At 35.2% G+C, this 15,205-nt stretch overlaps 2 protein-coding genes across 10 annotated transcripts; both read left to right on the top strand.

Annotated features, from left to right (window-relative positions):
- The first annotated feature begins 433 nt into the window (after nucleotides 1-433).
- LOC131009802 (protein ALP1-like) lies at nucleotides 434-1,846 on the top strand. The gene is made up of 2 exons (XM_057937209.1): nucleotides 434-512; nucleotides 1,095-1,846. Exons 1-2 carry the CDS (start codon nucleotides 434-436, stop codon nucleotides 1,844-1,846), a joined length of 831 nt encoding a protein of 276 aa, XP_057793192.1.
- A 2,957-nt stretch (nucleotides 1,847-4,803) lies between these two features.
- Nucleotides 4,804-14,475, top strand: LOC131010632 (lariat debranching enzyme). 9 transcript variants are annotated; one of them, XM_057938250.1, is made up of 12 exons: nucleotides 4,818-5,010; nucleotides 5,316-5,444; nucleotides 6,491-6,613; nucleotides 8,994-9,151; nucleotides 10,753-10,874; nucleotides 11,175-11,368; nucleotides 12,388-12,570; nucleotides 12,649-12,767; nucleotides 12,874-13,013; nucleotides 13,410-13,526; nucleotides 13,671-13,785; nucleotides 14,116-14,475. In XM_057938250.1, exons 3-11 carry the CDS (start codon nucleotides 6,491-6,493, stop codon nucleotides 13,733-13,735), a joined length of 1,221 nt encoding a protein of 406 aa, XP_057794233.1. In that variant the 5' UTR covers nucleotides 4,818-5,010; nucleotides 5,316-5,444; the 3' UTR covers nucleotides 13,736-13,785; nucleotides 14,116-14,475. The 9 variants fall into 9 exon arrangements, with proteins under 9 accessions (XP_057794234.1, XP_057794231.1, XP_057794233.1 ...); XM_057938247.1 differs by having other exon boundaries at nucleotides 14,112-14,475; XM_057938249.1 differs by having other exon boundaries at nucleotides 5,244-5,444.
- The last annotated feature ends 730 nt before the right edge of the window (nucleotides 14,476-15,205 follow it).

Below are 15,205 nucleotides of genomic sequence, written 5' to 3'. Positions count from 1 at the left end.
AAATGCTTGTCAGCCTTTTTTTCAGACCCACCATATCAGTTAGAAATTGGGTGCAAGCTTGCACCTGGTTTCTTGGTTTCAATTTAGAAATCAGTTCTCAAACTCTCCAACGCTAGTTCTTAAATTTAGAAACTAGAAAAATGCACCGTTGGAGACACCCTTATGAGTTAATGCCCTGCATTGGGAAGGTTCATCCAACTAACTCATATCCATTAAGTTTTTTTTTTTTTTTAATGACGCGTGCATTGCACGCGCCTGCACAAAATAACAGATGAGCCTGGCTCATCTATATGAGTCGAGCTCGAGTCGTCCCCCTGCATTGGTCGACTCATCTGCCAAATCGACTCAAGTTGGGCGGATGAGTCGATTGATATGGGTGCTCTTAAGAGCATCTCCAGATCTAAGGAGATAGCGTCAAACCGAGGTGGCGCGGATGGATAGTGGTCGCGCTGGAGTGTCGATCTGGCTCGAGCGTGGCCCAAATGATGGTGTCGATCACGGACGCTATTTTTGTAAGGCGCGTCCCATTCAAGCGTCGATTTAATAATAAAAAAATGTCTAAAGTTTGAAATTGGGCCGTTGCAGCAAACTTTCGATTTTTTAATGAGTGTACCATTGCAATTTAACGGGCTTGTTTGTCCTTTCCCCCCCTTTTAATATCTATAAATACCTCATTTTTTTCGAACACAATTCACACATCTTAATTCTTCTTCCACATTTTCTTTTTTTCTTTAACAAAATGCCTTCATCCTCATCATCATCTTCACCACCTTCGTCGTCATCTTCAAGCGGCAACGAGAGACATGCTCAAAAATTCGCCTAACTTGTTTCGCAATTTTAGGAAATTGTCGACATTATTGGTTCGCTGGAAAGCCATCCTAGGTGAAGGAGGCCGAAGAAAAAAGCTTACATTCATCGGGATCGTGAAGCCTGAGCAAAACGTCTCCACGATGATTATTTTGCAGAAAATTCGGTCCACGCCGATTTCATTTTTTTGGCGCCCGTTTCAGTATGCGCCGCCCCTTGTTTTTGCACATCGTCAACGTCGTGTAGTCTGATCCTTACTTCCAACAATGTACTGACGCACTTGGCAGACCCGACTTCACACTGCTGCAAGAAATGCACAGTTGCTATTCGTCAACTGGAAAATAGAGGTGCAACTGACCGATACGACGAGTACTTGCGGATTGCAGAGTCTACCTCGTTGGAGTGCTTGAGCAGATTCTGTCGAGTCATCATCCAACTATTTGGTGCAGAATACTTAAGGAGACCGACGCCCACCGACTACCAAAGGCATCTTGCTCACCACGAGAAAACGCACGAGTTCTCGAGGATGCTAGGGAGCCTAGATTGCACGCACTGGGCGCGGAAGAATTGTCTGGTGGCGTGGCAAGGAGCATACACTCGAGGTGATCATGGGGAGCCAACGATCATCCTCGAAGCTGTCGCATCCCAAGATCTATGGATCTGTCATGCTTTTTTTGGGACTCCTGGTTCAAACAACGGTATCAACGTGCTCAACGCATCTTTGTTGTTTAATGTACGACGGGAAAGAAGGGCTCCACCGATCACATATCAAGTCAGCAACTCCTATTACACGAGTGGGTACTACTTGATCGATTGGCCCACATACATGAAAAGTCCTCCACTTCCATCTAACAAGAAAAGTATGAGATTTAAGTTGATGCAGAAAGCGGCTCGCAAGGACATTGAATCAGCTTTCGGCGTGCTTCAAGCTCATTGGGCAATCATCAAAGGACCAACTCGTCTTTGGAAGAAGGAGAAGTTGAGCGACATCATGTTCACGTGCATTATTTTGCACAATATGATCATCCAAGACGAATGAGAGCATGCATTGGAATGGGAAGAAGACGTCACCGATGAAGTTTCAAGTAGCTCAGCCGCAGCTCGTCCTCGCACAAGAGCTCTGCCAGAGTTTCGAGCGTATGTGGTCGCGACATGCACGCTTTACTTACTTCAGATTTGAAGGAACACATTTGGTCTCGTTTTGGTCCGATTGAGCCGTAAAAAATAGTGTAATTTTATTTTTAATTATTGTATTTTATTTTAAGTATTTGATTTTATTTTAATTAATATAATGTTGAATTTTTAATTTTAATGAAATGTTGGATTTTTAAATAGAAGAGTAAAATTGGAAATAAATGGAAATGGAAATGAAAATTATAGCGCCACTTATAGCGCATTGCACTGGAGAGGGGTGTCGCTGAGGTCGGGACCACCAATTAGCATCATGTACTGGAGATGCTCTAAGTGAGATAATAATAAGAGTCAATATATAAAATTATTTATTTTTATATAATCAAAGATTCAAAATAAAAAAGTATTTATTAAAATAAAAAAACTAAGAACTAATTAATCTATATAGAATATTAAATATGAGTTTTTTACCTTCATTTTTTTTTTCTGCCTTCTTAATTTTTCCTATAAAAAATTCTCTCTTCTTTTTCTATTTTATTTTCTCAAAAGATGTTAACTTGATTCATGAAACTAAAAATCTCAACTTAAATGAATAAGTTATGATCATTTAAATTGTCAGAATTAAATTTTATTTTCTCCCATTTATCTATAATGTTGATTGAACATCATATTTTTTTTTTCATTTTGTTTTCTCTTATTGGTGAAAAAATAAATAGATATTATTTTTTTTTCATTTCAAAAAAGTTTACATGATTGTTTAATTATAACTATTTTAAATTATAGTAATTTTTAATGTAGTCAAAGAACATGAAATTTGTATTAATTAATATGATTTGTAAATAAAAAATTAGTTACGTATCTTAAAATTAGAATTTAAAATATTATATAGATTTATTTATTTATGTGTACTAATTATTTATTTATTTATTTATATAAATAGATTTATTGTTATGTGTATCTTTTTATATTATTTATATTTTTCATAATTTTTAATTAGTTTTGGGCTATTAAAATATGGACTTTTAACAATAATACAATTTGGACTTTTAAAGCCCATAATTGTTATATTAAATGACGACTATTAATTTTGTTATATTGATGATTTAGTGTTATTTGCTCAAAATATGATTGACTTGAATTATTTGCTTTACAATATATAAATTTATTATTATTATTATTATTATTATTATTATTATTATTATTATTATTATTATTATTATTATTGTTGTTATACAACACTCATTAAATTTAATATTATTCTTATTACGTTGATAATATTGTTACTATACACTATATTAAAACAATTACTAATATTTAAATTAACATAATTTTTTTGTTACAAATTAATTTAACTCATAGATAATAATATTTTGATATTTTTATATAATTTATAATTTTTATGAAATGAATAAATATATCGTAGTCCGTGCAAATGCACGAGAGGGCGTACTTATTTTTGTATATTAATTTTGCTTCTCCCATTATTTTTTCAATACTCTCTCTCTCTCTCTCTCTCTTTGCACCACGCTCTTTGACACGATGCTCTGATCCACCACGATCATGATTTTTCGATTACTCGTCGTCATGCTTTCTCAAAACTGCATCTAAAAAATAGTCATTTTTTCTTGATCGACAAAATTCACATTAATGGAAATCACACATCAATGATGGATAATAGAGATGATGATTATGTGGTGAGGAATAAGACTATGGTGGAAGTGTTGCTCGATTTGTGGATAAATTGTTGTAGATTTAATTAAATATATGAGATTGTGTGTTGTCAAAATATTGTGAATACGAGTTTATATGGTTAATGTCCTTGAATCCACATCTGCATCGTTAGTGTTGGTTGTGAACTTGAGTTTTAAAACTTGAATTCACAACTAGTTGTCTTGGTTGTGAATTCGAATTTTAAAACTTGAATGCACAACTTGAATATAGGTTGATTGTAATCCTTGTAAAAATCATCAGTGTATTGATAATTTCAGCAAAGCAAAGGTAAACTGTTAAATTATTTTTATTTGAATTGAGAGTTTTGTGATGTTTGTATGATAGTTCTAAAATAACGATGAATTCACAACTCAGTTAGTTGTGAATTTGAATTTTAAAATTAAATTCATAACACGAATAGGTTGGTTGTGAATTATAGTTTTATAATAATTTACAACTAGAAATATTATTGGTTGTGAATTCAAACTTGAATTACAACTCGAAATAGTCTTAATTGTGAATTAGAGTTTTAAATTTAGAATTCACAATTGGAAATAGTCTTAGTTGTGAATTAGTGTTTTTTAAAACTAGAATTCACAACTCAAAATAGTATTTGTTGTGAATTCGAGTTTTAAATTTAGAATTCACAGTTGAAAATAATCTTGGTTGCAAATTTGAATTCACGGTTAGAAAAAGTGTGAAAAGAGTGGAAAAGGGAGATAATATGTATTCCATTTCCACTATTTTCCATCAATGATAACGCACTTTAAATAGATAATTTTTATTTGTACTAATTTGTTTTTGAGATTTTTATTTTTACTATTTTAATTTGAACATTTTTAAAGTTCTCTCAATTAAAACATGTCTATAAGCACAATTGGGTCAGTAGCTATTTTAAATAAAAATAGTCCACACAAAAAATTTAGTAATAAAATGAACCCACCAAATATAAAATTCACGTGCTATTTGATATTACAAATAAATTTCATTCAGATACTTACATTGCATTATTTAAAACTATTCAATTTAACTATCTTTTTATTATTATTTTTTTTAAAACAATCTTTTTATTATTTATAACTAATTATATAAAATATTTTTCTCAAAATCGAAACCAATAATTACTTGAAATTCATGGCCCAAAAAATTCTCAGCCCAACTTGCTGGTTAAATAAAATTAAGAATAAAACTCAGCCCAAAATTCTCGCTCCCGCCCTCTTCTCTCTTGCTCGCCGCCGCCGGACCGCCCCGCCCCGTCTCCTCCGGTAGCAGCCGCAGCACAGCACGTCGGCAGCAGCGCAGCAAGCCTGCAGAAGTCCGCCCAGCTGCACCGCAGCACCAGTCCGCCTCCGTCAGCCAGCAGTAAGTCATTCAATTTATTAAGATGTTAAGAAACCTATTAGTCCGTGACTTGATATCGTGGATACTTTGCTTGAAACCAATAAGGTGATTAAATGATTATTATCCTACGTTTTTTTTTTGGATGTTGCTTAGGCGCGAAATCTATGTATCTGATTTCTTTGCTTTGATATATATATATATGTATAGATAGGGATTAGGTATCTGAAATGAATCTCCTTTATCCGTTTCTCAAGCTCACTCTCTGACCTCCGTCTTCGAAATTCTCATTCTCGCGCTCACTGCACACTCTCACCCCTTGCCTGAAGGCCTCCGACGCCGGCGACGCCCCTGCCCCCGCCCTGCTGCCGTGCTGCTCTGTTCAGACGACAGACACAGACACGCCACCACCGCTGCCGCAGCCCTCATCGAGCACTGTCGCCGCCTGTTTGGCCGAGGTTATCTTACTTTGCAGTTTGCAGCTTATGGTCTTTTGATATTTTTGCATTTCCCGTAGTAAAGATTGTATTTTTAGGCTAATGTCATTTCTTCCAACACATGGAGGCTAGATACTAGTTATCTCATGTTTAGTAAATTGGAGTTCTCTTTTGTCATCGAGTTTCCTTTGAATTGACATATATTGTTTATGATATACTATACATCTATTTGGATTTAGGATCCTAGAACTAAAGAATTCTTTCGTGAATGTGATTAAAGAGTTCACGATCGAAGGGCTAAGAATTGTTCTATGTTCTTAGTTTAAATTAGGGTTCTAATTTGAACCTCTCCATCTATTTTGGTTAACCTATTAATCGACCCAATTATTTGATTCGGCTAATTGGGTAACCGACTAACCGATTGGTTCAATTATCGGTTGGGCATTTTGTTGAATTTCGGGTATAGTTAAAAGATTTTTTGTGCTGCTTCCATACTGTGAAGTTTCCCATTACAAGGTTCAAGCTTAATTTTGTTGCCTTAGAAACTTAATTCTCTATGAGTGTGTGAATTGAGAATAGAGATTGGGGAGTAGGAGTTTATGGACAGTAAGAATGTTGTTATTTTATGATAGGATTAAAATTTCTATTTATATTATTTCCTCCTTGTATTGCAAGACCTCTTCTACTTGAGCCTTTTTATAGTTGATTCTAAATGCCGATTCTCAATTTCTTTGCCTATCCCGAGTCAGTTGTTACATGTTAGCTTTCTACTAACCCCTTTGGCCGTTGTCAATTTTGCAAACAATGACATGAAATATCTGTTCAATCTGGTAATACTGCTCGTGCCTTACATTTCAAGCATTTATAGTCTGCATAAATAATAATGTAATTATGCTACAATCTTTTGTGCATAGGTTGTTCTATACTTTAGCATGCTTTGACATTGATAGGTGGTGTATACATTTTCAGTGTTTTGTAACTTGAGTAAGAATATATCAAATGCATCTAAATTTTACGTGTAAATTATAATCTTTGGTTTTTGAGGTCCGTTGCTGTTTATGTTATAGATGAAGATAGCTGTGGAAGGGTGCATGCATGGTGATTTGGACGATGTATATGCTACTCTTTTACACCTGCAAGAAATCGAAAAAACCAAAATTGATCTTCTCATTTGCTGTGGGGACTTCCAGGTAAATTAGAGTATTGGCATGATGATTGTTACTTTTATAAATACTACGTGTATTACCTTAATATTAATCCAGGGACTGTATAGCTTGTGCTGTGATTTCGTTGGTATTTTTACTGATGTCCATGAATAGTATCGGGCAAGAACTGTGTCATATATGTAGGATATTTATTGAATGTGACTATGTGAGAACATTGACATTCAATAAATGGGTCTTACTTCTTAGATGCAGGTTATTTTTCTGATTAATTATTATTATTATTCAGGATGTTAGGTTCATGTCATAGCTTTCAATCTTGAAGCCTCTTGTTTTCATAAAAATTTAAGTGCATCCAGACATGTCAGGATGCTCATCATGTTAACACGACTTTATGTGCTGTGAATTAGAGTTCCTCCACCTCGTCAGCTTTTATTTACCTTTACAGAATTTATGTACTGAACTTAACATTTTATATGCCACATAAGTTGGGGATTCTTCTGCCTGTCATACACAGGCTAGCTTAAGCGATTTAGAGACTACAGTCAGATTTTTTTTCGCTTTGATCTATAGTTCTGTTTATCAACTACAGCTGATGCTTCCAGGAACCTCTTTCTAAGAACTCTTCTTTAGAGACTCATAGTGGTCATATGACTGCTCCAATATGGACAAGAAAAGTTATATTTCTACCGGATCACTTCTTGTCTGATTTAATAGACTCTCAGGCATTATTTTGAAACTAAATTTAGATAAGTAGTTTCTGACAAATATTTCTATACTAGTTCAGAAGCAGCAAGCTCATGAAATTTCTATCTGTTTTTGTCACTGTCATTGAATAGGTGATGCAAAGAACTGAAATAAATTGTTCTTTGTTCTTTCTGCTTGAGGGACATGAATTATTTTGGGGTAAATATCACATTTTTCCCTCACCTAAGGCCACTTTTATGTTCGTGTCCTCACATTAGGGTCGCTAATACTGGTGTCCTCACTGTTGCAAATTTATGACGATGGTGTCCTGATGATCGGATTTTGGGCCCGAAAGCTTATGTGGCACTCCAAAACGGGCCCTATTGCATAGTTGTCATAGATTAACTTAAAAATAGTAAAAAGATCAAATGACGTCGTTTTCTCATGCCATTCATATTAAATGCCGTGCGCGCCATCTCTCAACCATCGCCGCAGCCACCGAGCCTATTGCTGCCAAATTCGCAAACATCTTCGAAGCTAAGGAGCAACTCAGAAAAGTGTACGACCCCGATGAGGCACTCAAAGTCTACTCCTCCACCGCGCCGATGACGGCTCCGTCCCGCCAGCCTCCGCCTGCCTCATCCAGGAACTGGCGGTCTTCCACCTCGCCAAATCCCATTGCTTCTCCGAAATTGAGGCCTCCCTCAAATCCCAGCCCCAAATCACTGAGGTGCTCTTCGTCTCCTCTCTCATTAAATCTTACGCCGTCGCTGGAATAATCAACAATGCGCTCACTACATACAAATATACAATTAGATGACCGATTTTGGTACCCCTTGCTCGACTCTATCCTTCAATGGTCTTTTCTTAGCTTGTATTAACTCCAAAGCTTATGATCGCGTGCCTCTTTATTTCAATGAATTTTCGGGAAATTTTGGTTTGGTGTCTGCTAATTTTTCATATGGAATGTTGATCATGGCTTATTGTGAGATGGAATCGCTTGAGAAGGGAACAAGATGCTGGGTGAAATAGAGAAGAAGAGGGCTGAGATTGGAGCAGTGTCGTCCTCTCTCGGCAAATCCCGTAGGACCGCCTACGGATGATGGTGTCGGGATCTATGGAACCAAGTTTGGGAATTAGAGCTTAATTTGGAGAAGTGTCGTTCTCTAATCTTTTGATTCTTTTAGATCCTAACTTATGCAACGTTGTTTTCTATACATTTCCCATCATTTTTTAAAATTCCATGTGCTTACGCATAGGCTTCCTGCTGCCATGTAGAAGCTCGCGTGGATTTCCGGCTACCATGTAGGTAAATTCGAGCCCGAAACCGGTGGTCGGACCATTAATATGAACCCATTTAAAAGATGATGACGCTATTAGCGACCCTAATGTGAGGACACGGACATAAAATTGGCCTTACGTGAGGGAAAAATGTGATATTACCCAATTATTTTGGGTATCAATGCATTTCAAAATTTGAAGCAATCCTGCACTTTTTATCTGCCTATTTTTTGCTATGTTTGATTCGAAATGTCTTCTAACGTTGTCCTTTAAAACTGAGAAATGCACATATAGTGGGCACCTCATTCTTGTTAATCTCAACTATATGTTATTGTTTAGACCACAATTCTATGGTTAGACAGTACTACAGTTGTTTGCTTTTATAGCAAGGGACGAAGTTTCCTCGGTGCATTTACTAAGATGATTTGTGCTCTATCAGGCCGTTCGGAATGAGAAAGATCTGGACAGCTTAAATGTGCCACCTAAGTACCTGACAATGAAAACTTTCTGGAAGTATTACTCGGGGGAGAAAGTAGCACCCTTTCCAACTATATTCATTGGCGGGAATCATGAAGCATCCAACTACCTTTGGGAATTGTGAGTAAAATATAATAGCATTAATACCTTGGAGCTGCTCGCATAAGTTTGCGAGTTTTTATTTATTCTTTATTTTGAAATGTAATAGTTGATCTGATGAATGAAGTTTTTGGTTAAACATCTTTTCTTCATAGTTCTCATTTTAGAGCAAAGCAGCTGAAAGGAAAAACCATACTCCCTTTGTCCCATAAATTATGCCACGTTTAACTTTTTGCAGGAGATTATAAATATCAGGTTCTGGATAAGTTTTCCCGATAACCAACTTGTTGGATATTAAAAGCAGTGTAAGTTTGGTATTTATTTCAGAACCACAATAAGAGCTGTAATTTGATCACAATAAGAGCTGTAATTTGATATATTTTTTGTAAACAATTGATTTAAAATGTAAAAGTTATATTTATTTAAAGATTAAAATAAAATAAAAAACTCCCTCCTTTCTCATCTTTTTTTTTTGAATAAATCTATTTTTCAATTCTTTATCATTTTTATTTTTATTTTCAATTTTTAACTTATTATTTTCCTTTTCATAATATCAATATTCAGCTCAAATATATTCAGTTAAAATTATTATTTTTTTATTATATTTATTAATATGTAATTGAGTTGGCATCAATTTTATATAAATATAAAAATATAAATACGTTTCCCGTGCATTGCATATGGTGCAAATGCTAGTTTATGGTAATGGACCAGTACATTTGGATTAAGTAAACCCTGGCCTAGGGACATCTTTTGTGGATTTGCGGGATATTCTATATGTTGCAAAGTTTGCTTTGAGCCAAATTGCTTGTGAGATCAAAAGAGTATGCATAGGCAATGTGTTAATTTTGGCGTCGTGTGACAATCTATTTTGGCAGTGGAACAGATTATGCATAGGCAATGTGTTTAGTTGGTTCACTCTGAAACTACGATGTGATTTATTTATGTGCACAGCGTGTCAGGATGTACCATTTTTGGATACATTGTTTGTTGTATATGCCTTTTTCAAATATGTTTTAATTTTGTTAGTATACATATATCTGTATAGAATTGTGTATTTTGATATATTCAGTAAGAATGATCCTAGAATTCAAATAATTATAGTATTCTTGTTATGATTGGTATATTATAATTCATATGATGAAAATGGGGCTTTGGGGGAAAAAACTTGTCTTTAAGATGTTTTGGGGGTGCAGAAGATCTCTCCTTTGAAATCACTGAAATTACCAAATTGTCTTTCTGAACCTGGAAATTAAATAGAATCCTAAGAGAATAAAACCAATAGATTTTAATCTGCCATCCTTTTTTCTTTTAGGAGGCTACAAACTGGGGAAGGTTTATGATTGACTACCATGAGTAACCTTCAGAGTCTTCTTTTCTGTTGTTGTTTGGTGGGTAGGTGAGGGGTATTTTTCTTATACCACTGTCCATAAATGTTAATTTATTTCTATCCCTATTACCCCATTCACATCTCATTCTACTTTAGTTAGTGTACAGTTCTTTTACTTCCAGATTTAACTACTTTTGTTATTATTAACTATATATCCTTATACAATAAGGTCAACCAGTTCAGATTATACATTTCTCATACAGATTGCAACTATATTTATTTGTTGTGTCAGGTACTATGGTGGATGGGCTGCACCACAAATCTACTTTCTTGGATTTGCTGGAGTAGTGAAGTTTGGAAATATTCGTATTGGTGGACTTTCTGGAATTTATAAAGCAAATCACTATCGTTTAGGTAATAGTATCTGCATCAGTGATTACTCCATCACTAATCACTTTTCAATGGTGCAGATGGTGTAATTTCTATAATTTTTTGAAATGTTTCATCTATTTATATTTACTACAAACATTGAGGTGCTAATATTTAGTCAAAGTGATCATGATTTATACTATTTAGCAAAGTGGTTTGAAGAACTATATAGAAATTGTCTTTGACAGTTTTTCTTTGATGCCTATAATTTCCCCAATTTTTATCTTGCATGGTTTTCATGGGTGTCTTATCACAACACGAAGGCTGAATTGGTCTTGTAAACAGGACATTATGAGAAGCTGCCTTACAATGAACAAGACATCAGGTCTATATATCATGTGCGCGAGTATGACGTACATAAGCTCATGCAAGTTCAGGAGCCCATTGATATATTCCTTTCTCATGATTGGCCTTGTGGAATTACTGACCATGGGAACGTGAGAAATCTTATACGCCAAAAACCCTTTTTCGAGAGAGAGGTAACATGAAGATATTATATCTTTCTGCCTTGTGTTAATGCTATAATTTTCAAAAATTTATAATTTTTGTAGTGGGTGAATAAAAGCATGTATGTATGAATATGATCAAGATTTGAAGGCTAAGTTGGACCTTCCTGTAAATTGGATAACTATTTCACTCTTCTAGTGTAGTAATTCTTTTTTGAACACTTGATTACTAGGACTGCTACATGTTTGAACTTTCCAATGTCTTGTACTGAAACTATTGTGCTCACTCACTCCAAATTGCCTTTTGTGATTGATATCTGTGCAACTAGAGAGCTGTGTCTTTTGTCCATCTGTATGTAGCCTATCTCTGGAGTACTACACAAGTACATGTTAATGCCTTCGACTTTCCGAGGTTGGTCCTGGATTTATATAAGTGAATCAATTTTTAGGGTGGTATTATTTTATTGATTAATGTGCTACGGTAAGAATCAAATATGGCCAGAGAGGAAACAGTAGTGGAAGGGATTATACAATCTAGGTTTTTTCACATTGTTAGATTCAAGTCTTGATTTGTATTGGATTTGTGGGGTTCTGAATATTTGTTATTTGCACTAAGGTTTAGAGTTGGAAATGTTATTTTTAAAACCTCTTTTGTGAAAACGGAGCTTGTCTGACACATCTAAAAAAGAGTAAGAAATTCAGTTCATATGGAGTAACATATATCTGTGCAATTTATGTTTGTATGGTATTAGTATTTGTGAGATAGTAGCATTATATAATTTCTTTGATCAAGAAGGTCCAAAATAAAAATGGAAACTTGTTTGGTTTTGGATGTTACTAAAGAGATATAAGTGTGTTGATGTTTGGATAGAGGGAGTGTAGATCATTCTTTGCATGTGCTATGAGGACTCTACGTACCTTGAAAGTTGACGCAATAGAGTGAAGTACTTTTTGTTTATAACATGAGTTATGAAATATAAGAATTAGTTATAATTTGTGACTTCATTGATATTTAAAGCATTTTTATTTAAATCTAAAAACTTGTTATCCAGATTTCAGAAGGAACATTGGGAAGTCGAGCTGCTGCAGATTTGCTGGCTAAGTTGATGCCTCCTTACTGGTTCTCCGCGCATCTACACTGCAAATTTCCTGCTCTTGTTCAACATGGCAATGGCGGCTCTCTAACAAAATTTCTTGCCCTTGATAAGTGCATCGCCGGAAGAAAATTTTTGCAGGTTGTTACTCGTCCTCTTTCTCACGGAAATTACTGGTTGGTTTAAGTATTTGCTCAGCTAACTCTTTAAATGTTACAGATTTTTGAAATTGAATCAGAGCCAGGGCCTTATGAACTCCACTATGATGAAGAATGGCTTGCAATCACAAAGAAGTTTAACCCAATCTTCCCTCGGACTAGAGCGCCCGCAAAATTTAGGTTGGTACATCGATTTTCCTCATAAAAATATACTTGAGCATGATTTCTTTTATTATTTTAAATTTTAAATTTTTATTTTTAATTGGTAATCTTATCTACTCCATAGTGATGCTACCCTCAACATTGAAGAGTGCCGTCAATTTGTGAAGAATAAGCTTCAAACACGAGGCAGCAGACCCTTTGAGTTTGTTCAAACTGCACCATGCCACAATCCATATCAGTCTGTCGTTAGCAATTTCCCCTCTGGTGAGTGTTGGCACTACAATACCACTTCTTATCTCCCATTTATGTTTCATATTATTGGTTAGAACACTACCTTGATAATGACAAGCAGGGCATCATTTAAGTATAACTCAAAATATGTGTTTTGATTCAAGAATAAATTATACAACTGAAGCAATTATCTAGATACCAGGTGAAAATAATGCAATCTATCTTTATTCACACTATTGACATCATATAATTCTAGTTTCCCTCGGCTTTCTTTTGATACGGCTTTACTTATGAGAAAACTAACTATGATCTTGATTGAAATGTTCCCCACAACCGCGTGAGTGAAGATTGCAATGGAATGCTTTGTATTTGAAGTTGCAGAGTGTTAGATTACTATCTTATGATGTTTTCATTTACTTTTTACTGCAGGACATTGTCGGAACCCTCAAACAGAAGCTTTCTTAGAGTTGCTAGGACTTCAATATTGCCTCGACACCTATTCTGAATCACGGGAGCTACAAAGTTCTGGATCACTTGTTTCCAGAGGTAACTTCTACAATGATGCTTATTTTAAATTTTCTTGTTAATCTACTTAACTTGCATATAAACAACTCTGACAAACTACATTACGTATGAGTCATGAAGACAAATGCTTTCAACAGTTGTATTTTAATTATAGTACTACTGCAGGATCTGTTTGCAGTGAAGATATTCCAATTGACGATATAGATGATGACGACGAACTAATGGAATAGATGATGGAGAAACTTAGAAAGAAAATCATAAAACTATGTCCAGGACCCAGGTAATTGTATGCATCATCTTCAGTCCTTTATGCAGAGATTTACTACTATTAAGTCTCTACCACTAAGTTGGCTATCTAGGATCTTTAGGACTATTTACCATAAATTATGAATTAAACAAATATCAAACAATAATACGAGAAACTTGTTTAGACCTAATTGTTGGGATGCATTTTAAATTGGAATTGGTGAAGAATTTCATGATCTGTCAATTTTCTTCGAGTATGCCAAGTTGGGTGCGTAAACTGAATTATCGTGTTGCAAGAATTCATGAGGAGCCGAATTGAACATTTGTACTGATTCGTCTTTTTAACATATGATTCTTAAGGCAGGATGTCCAGTCATGCCATAGAAATCACCAAGATCACATGATCTACTGATATTGCTGTCAAGACCATAAGAGCGGGATCTAGGTCAGTTGATCTACCGACGTTCATGGTCTTTCCCTTACAAACTATGTGACCATTTCGGAAGCATTATCTACACGTAATCTTCTCAAACTCTAAACTGCATCACACAGCTAAACGAAGTTGGCAGGTCATTGTTAGAGAAGGGAATGGGGCAAAAATGTTAGTAATACTGACTATCAATGGTAGACACTATGCATTATGTAAATAGAGATCTCATAAATATTCTTGCCAATAGATGACAAGTTCTAGTTAACAACTATATGCATTGCTTTTCTTACCAAAGTAGTATGATTTAATTTTAGGTATCAATCATAGTGTTAGGAATGTGTTCAAACAAGAAAGGTGCAGTGAAGTCAACAAGAAAGTCTTATCTTCATCAAGCACGATTGCATGCTTGTTTGACCATCTCAAAACCAAAGATTTGTTGCTTGTGTGAGTGTGTCTTAGCATAATCTTGACATAGTGGTGATGGACTCATCAATCATCGTCAGCTCATCCCATGTTTTTGGCTTCCTCCAACATGATCTGTTTTGTGTTGGTAACTCTCTTGACTCCTCTTTTGTCTCACTTTGGAATTGTTTGATGTTTCTGTTACACCACACAATTAATGGTGATAAGTCAAAACACTTTTTATCAAAAGAATGGCGTCTCTCATGCTACTACGAGGGTGTTTGCTTGAGCTATATGCTCCTTAAATTGTTGTATTATAAGCTCTTAAAAAATACTCCCTCCGTCCATGAAAGAACTTCCTAGGAGGGAGTGGCACGGGTTTTAAGAAAAAATATTATTGGGTGTATTGAGAGTGGATAAAAGGTAGTTGAGTGTATTGTGAGTGGTGAAAATGTGTTATAATTAATATTGAGAGTTATGAAAAGTGAAAAGTAAGAGGATTATAAGAGCACCCACTATGGGGGGTTCCCAAATCTAGGTGGCACCCTTGGGACCCGGTAGCATCACAGTGGACCACAAAAAATAAACACCCAACAAGAGAATGGGTAGCACTGCAGGAGCC

The sequence above is a fragment of the Salvia miltiorrhiza genome, chromosome 2 (genome assembly GCF_028751815.1).
Source record: "Salvia miltiorrhiza cultivar Shanhuang (shh) chromosome 2, IMPLAD_Smil_shh, whole genome shotgun sequence".
Classification (NCBI taxonomy): Eukaryota; Viridiplantae; Streptophyta; class Magnoliopsida; order Lamiales; family Lamiaceae; genus Salvia; species Salvia miltiorrhiza.
The sequence above is the reverse complement of the archived record's forward strand: the minus strand, read 5'-3'. Positions and strand labels throughout refer to the sequence as shown.